The 5,978-nt window shown below is 41.2% G+C and overlaps 1 protein-coding gene across 1 annotated transcript in view; it reads right to left on the minus strand.

Moving 5' to 3' along the window:
* Positions 1-319: 319 nt before the first annotated feature.
* LOC124027349 (pecanex-like protein 1) overlaps positions 320-5,978 on the minus strand; it is a gene marked incomplete at both ends in the record, with an annotated part of 45,087 nt that continues 39,428 nt past the window's right edge. Inside the window, 4 exon segments of the mRNA XM_046339794.1 lie at positions 320-420; positions 1,180-1,410; positions 2,109-2,362; positions 3,434-3,649. Of these exon segments, the coding sequence (XP_046195750.1) occupies positions 320-420; positions 1,180-1,410; positions 2,109-2,362; positions 3,434-3,649 (802 nt within the window).

Genomic DNA, 5,978 nt, shown 5'->3' on the forward strand with positions numbered 1-5,978 from the left:
TGATAAGCTGAGATACGGATGTATCCCCTTTGTCTGTTACACACACTGCAGACTGGTTGCGAAATTACTGACTTCTCTGAAATCCTGGTTGGAAGATTCCCCAAATCAGGAGGGATTTCTGGAAAAGCTGAATTTTGCAACCCTACTCTGCAGACACAGAGAGGGGCAGACAGACACAGAGAGGGGCAGACAGACACAGAGAGGGGCAGACAGACACAGAGAGGGGCAGACAGACACAGAGAGGGGCAGACAGACACAGAGAGGGGCAGACAGACACAGAGAGGGGCAGACAGACACAGAGAGGGGCAGACAGACTCACCTAGACATATGGTGTGCAGCTGTCCCCAGTGCTCTCCTGCCCAGCACACACAGGCCGAAACACAGCAACACCAGGGAAGAGTCCTTCTCACTGTCCAGAGGCTGCCAAGGAGATGAGAATAGAAGGACAGATGGTTAGATTAGAGAGGAGAGATGGTTAGATTAGAGAGGAGGGATGGTTAGATCAGAGAGGAGGGATGGTTAGATCAGAGAGGAGGGATGTTAGATCAGAGAGGAGGGATGGTTAGATCAGAGAGGAGGGATGGTTAGATCAGAGAGGAGGGATGGTTAGATCAGAGAGGAGAGATGGTTAGATCAGAGAGGAGGGATGGTTAGATCAGAGAGGAGGGGTGGTTAGATCAGAGAGGAGGGATGGTTAGATCAGAGAGGAGGGATGGTTAGATCAGAGAGGAGGGATGGTTAGATCAGAGAGGAGGGATGGTTAGATCAGAGAGGAGGGATGGTTAGATCAGAGAGGAGGGATGGTTAGAGAGGAGGGATGGTTAGAGAGGAGGGATGGTTAGAGAGGAGGGATGGTTAGAGAGGAGGGATGGTTAGAGAGGAGGGATGGTTAGAGAGGAGGGATGGTTAGATCAGAGAGGAGGGATGGTTAGATCAGAGAGGAGGGATGTTATTAGAAGTTGTTTAATCTTTTTATATAAGTCGCTCTGGATAAGAGCGTCTGCTAAATGACTTAAATGTAAATGTAATGTAAACTGTGATTCAATTCTCTCACCACAAAAAAACACAAAGGACATATTGGCTGAAGGAGAAGTGTGTTTTTTGTGCTCAACGCCATATTTATAGTAGTACATTTTGAGAACATGTCGAAATATTTCTGAATAAAGTGCCGGTTCTTACCTTGGCCCGCCGAGAGTTACAATACTGGATCCAGCCCAAGTAGACCTGGCAGAAGGAGTCCCTGGAGATGCCAGCCAGGCGGTGGTCGTAGTCTTGGTCTATGTTGGGGTTAAAGGTCGGGTCCAGGTCCACGTAGTTCCTCTCTCCACAGGCCTTCAGCCCCTCCCTCATCGTCTCATTGGCCAGCCACTCCTCCAGCTTGGTAGAGGCTATTACGTAGTATATGATCCCCTGGAGAGAGGAAGTAGGTGGAGAGGTAAAGTAGGGGGAGAGGAAGGAGATGGGGAGAGGAAGGAGATGGGGAGAGGAAGGAGATGGGGAGAGGAAGGAGATGGGGAGAGGAAGGTGATGGGTAGAGGAATTAGGGAGAGAGGAAGGTGATGGGTAGAGGAATTAGGGAGAGAGGAAGGTGATGGGTAGAGGAATTAGGGAGAGAGGAATTAGGGAGAGAGGAATTAGGGAGAGAGGAATTAGGGAGAGAGGAATTAGGGAGAGAGGAATTAGGGAGAGAGGAATTAGGGAGAGAGGAATTAGGGAGAGAGGAAGTAGGGAGAGAGGAAGTAGGGAGAGAGGAAGTAGGGAGAGAGGAAGTAGGGAGAGAGGAAGTAGGGAGAGAGGAAGTAGGGAGAGAGGAAGTAGGGAGAGAGGAAGTAGGGAGAGAGGAAGTAGGGAGAGAGGAAGTAGGGAGAGAGGAAGTAGGGAGAGAGGAAGTAGGGAGAGAGGAAGTAGGGAGAGAGGAAGTAGGGAGAGAGGAAGTAGAGAGAGAGGAAGTAGGGAGAGAGAACAAGTTTAGGAGTTTAGTACAGTAGGAGATTGCATAATAACACCAGATTCGAACCGATAACCTCTCCAGTTTACCTCCAAGCAACCTGCTACGCCAGTGTAGAATAGCTGCAAACAGCAGACTAACAGCCGGGCCTCCCACTCACCTTGACGTAGTAAGTAGTCAGGATGCGTCGGAGGTCAAACACCTGGAGCATGGAGGCAGCGCTGTTGTCTGTGATGCTGTAGCCCTCCAGGACGTACTTGGTGACCAGCACCTCCCAGGCCAGCCAGCGCTGTCCGAAGGCCGCGTTGAAGGAAAGGACATGTGGAAGGTGACCTGGCTCACAGCAGCAGCAGCTCTCGTCCTCCTCCACCCCCTCCGTGATGGCCTCCACCTCCCTCTGCTGGCAGTACGTACCTGGGGGGACAGGACAACTTCAGAAACATGCTATAATGCTTCATAAACTCTATAACCTAACAATGACAGGACAGCTTCAGAAACATGCTATAATGCTTCATAAACTATAACCTAACCCTAACAATGACAGGACAGCTTCAGAAACATGCTATAATGCTTCATAAACTCTATAACCTAACAATGACAGGACAGCTTCAGAAACATGCTATAATGCTTCATAAACCCTATAACCTAACCCTAACAATGACAGGACAGCTTCAGAAACATGCTATAATGCTTCATAAACTCTATAACCTAACAATGACAGGACAGCTTCAGAAACATGCTATAATGCTTCATAAACTCTATAACCTAACAATGACAGGACAGCTTCAGAAACATGCTATAATGCTTCATAAACTCTATAACCTAACAATGACAGGACAGCTTCAGAAACATGCTATAATGCTTCATAAACTCTATAACCTAACAATGACAGGACAGCTTCAGAAACATGCTATAATGCTTCATAAACTCTATAACCTAACCCTAACAATGACAGGACAGCTTCAGAAACATGCTATAATGCTTCATAAACTCTATAACCTAACCCTAACAAATGACAGGACAGCTTCAGAAAAATCTCGTGAACACTATGATTTAACCGTAAAGGGCCGTTATTCTGACTGGAGATCTGCAGGGTGAACTCAGAAGGCGACCGTTGACAATCAACCAACGATTGAAGAAATCAGGCAGAATTGTACTCGTTTCATATCAAGTCAAATCAGGCTCTGAGAGAATTGTAAGAAACCCTCTTCACATGGCGATAGAAAGTTTAGCCACTTCCACAACACCCTGTCTTATTGTCATATTTCTTCTTCAAGACCGCGTCAGAAATAAATCTGCCCTTTCTTCCGTAAACACTTCCATGACTGTGGGAACTCCGTCAAGGCCAAGCCTACACCACTCCAATGCTTTTAAACGTGTGAGGAGTAGGGAACGAGTGCACACTTCAGGAGGAAGGAGAGCTACTTAGCTAGCAAGTTGAGTTTATTTTGTTTCGACTCCATCCCTCCCTCCTTCCTTCCTGACCTCTGAACTCCAGTCCTCGGAGCTGGAAGGTGACCAGTCCATTGCCGATCTCCACCAGGTGAACCAGAGCGTTGAGGTAGTCTGAAGCCAGGATGAAACAGTCTCCTGTGGTGTAGTTCCCCCAGCGGCCCAGCAACAGGTCTCCACAGAGGCTGTGCTGCAGGGAGCGCGTCAGGTGCTCATAGAATATAGAGTTCAGGTTGTTGTCGTCAGAACCTGAGAGAGGAAAGGAGAAATTAACTTCAACAAGATGGGAGGGGGGAATAATTGCTAACTGTTTCTACAAAAGCGGGGGGGGGGTTTTTCAACCAAAATATATGAATCGTGTAGCAAACTGAAGGTGAGAAAATCTGCAAATGCTGATAGGAGTACTTTTGGTAATACTCTAGATTAGAGTATTAGATTAGTGATTAGAGTAATATATTAGAGTATTAGAATAGAGATTAGAGTAATATATTAGAGTATTAGAATAGAGATTAGAGATTAGAGTATTAGATTAGTGATTAGAGTAATATATTAGAGTATTAGAATAGAGATTAGAGATTAGAGTATTAGAATAGAGATTAGAGTAATATATTAGAGTATTAGATTAGAGATTAGAGTATTAGATTAGTGATTAGAGTAATATATTAGAGTATTAGATTAGAGATTAGAGATTAGAGTATTAGAATAGAGATTAGAGTAATATATTAGAGTATTAGATTAGAGATTAGAGATTAGAGTATTAGATTAGTGATTAGAGTAATATATTAGAGTATTAGATTAGAGATTAGAGATTAGAGTATTAGAATAGAGATTAGAGTAATATATTAGAGTATTAGATTAGAGATTAGAGATTAGAGTATTAGATTAGTGATTAGAGTAATATATTAGAGTATTAGATTAGAGATTAGAGATTAGAGTATTAGAATAGAGATTAGAGTAATATATTAGAGTATTAGATTAGAGATTAGAGATTAGAGTATTAGATTAGTGATTAGAGTAATATATTAGAGTATTAGAATAGAGATTAGAGTATTAGATTAGTGATTAGAGTAATATATTAGAGTATTAGAATAGAGATTAGAGTAATATATTAGAGTATTAGAATAGAGATTAGAGATTAGAGTATTAGATTAGTGATTAGAGTAATATATTAGAGTATTAGAATAGAGATTAGAGTAATATATTAGAGTATTAGAATAGAGATTAGAGATTAGAGTATTAGAGATCAGAGAATCAGATTAGAGATTTAGATAGAGATTTAGATTAGAGAAATAGATTATAGATTCGAGTATTAGATATTAGAGAATTAGATTATAGATTAGAGTATTAGATATTAGAGAATTAGATTATAGATTAGAGTATTAGATATTTAGATTAGAGAAATAGATTATAGATTCGAGTATTAGATATTAGAGAATTAGATTAGAGAAATAGATTCGAGATTTAGATTAGAGTATTACATTAGAGATTGGAGTATTATATTAAGATTAGATTAAGATTAGAGTAATAGATTCGAGATTATAGATTTAGATTAGAAATCAGAGAATTAGATCAGAGTATTAGATTAGATATTAGAGAATAATATTAGAGATTTGAGTAATAGATTAGAGTATTAGAGTATTAGAGTAATATATTAGAGATTTAGATTAGAGTAATAGATGAGAGTATTATATAACAGATTAGAGTAATACCAGTTGATAGATTAGACGAGAAGATCCCACCTAGCTATCTGAATATACTAACTACTGTGATATGTGGTTGTCTCACCTAGCTATCTGAATATACGAACTACTGTGATATGTGGTTGTCTCACCTAGCCATCTGAATATACGAACTACTGTGATATGTGGTTGTCTCACCTAGCTATCTGAATATACTAACTACTGTGATATGTGGTTGTCTCACCTAGCTATCTGAATATAAATATACTAACTACTGTGATATGTGGTTGTCCCACCTAGCTATCTGAATATACTAACTACTGTGATATGTGGTTGTCCCACCTAGCTATCTGAATATACTAACTACTGTGATATGTGGTTGTCCCACCTAGCTATCTGAATATACTAACTACTGTGATATGTGGTTGTCTCACCTAGCTATCTGAATATACTAACTACTGTGATATGTGGTTGTCTCACCTAGCTATCTGAATATACGAACTACTGTGATATGTGGTTGTCTCACCTAGCTATCTGAATATACTAACTACTGTGATATGTGGTTGTAATATAATAATAATAATAAATGCCATTTAGCAGACGCTTTTATCCAAAGCGACTTACAGTCATGTGTGCATACATTCTACGTATGGGTGGTCCCGGGGATCGAACCCACTACCCTGGCGTTACAAGCGCCATGCTCTACCAACTGAGCTACACAGGACCCTCACCTAGCTATCTGAATATAAATATACTAACTACTGTGATATGTGGTTGTCCCACCTAGCTATCTGAATATACTAACTACTGTGATATGTGGTTGTCTCACCTAGCTATCTGAATATACTAACTACTGTGATATGTGGTTGTCTCACCTAGCTATCTGAATATACGAACTA

Source organism: Oncorhynchus gorbuscha, unplaced genomic scaffold (genome assembly GCF_021184085.1).
Source record: "Oncorhynchus gorbuscha isolate QuinsamMale2020 ecotype Even-year unplaced genomic scaffold, OgorEven_v1.0 Un_scaffold_3120, whole genome shotgun sequence".
Taxonomy (NCBI): Eukaryota; Metazoa; Chordata; class Actinopteri; order Salmoniformes; family Salmonidae; genus Oncorhynchus; species Oncorhynchus gorbuscha.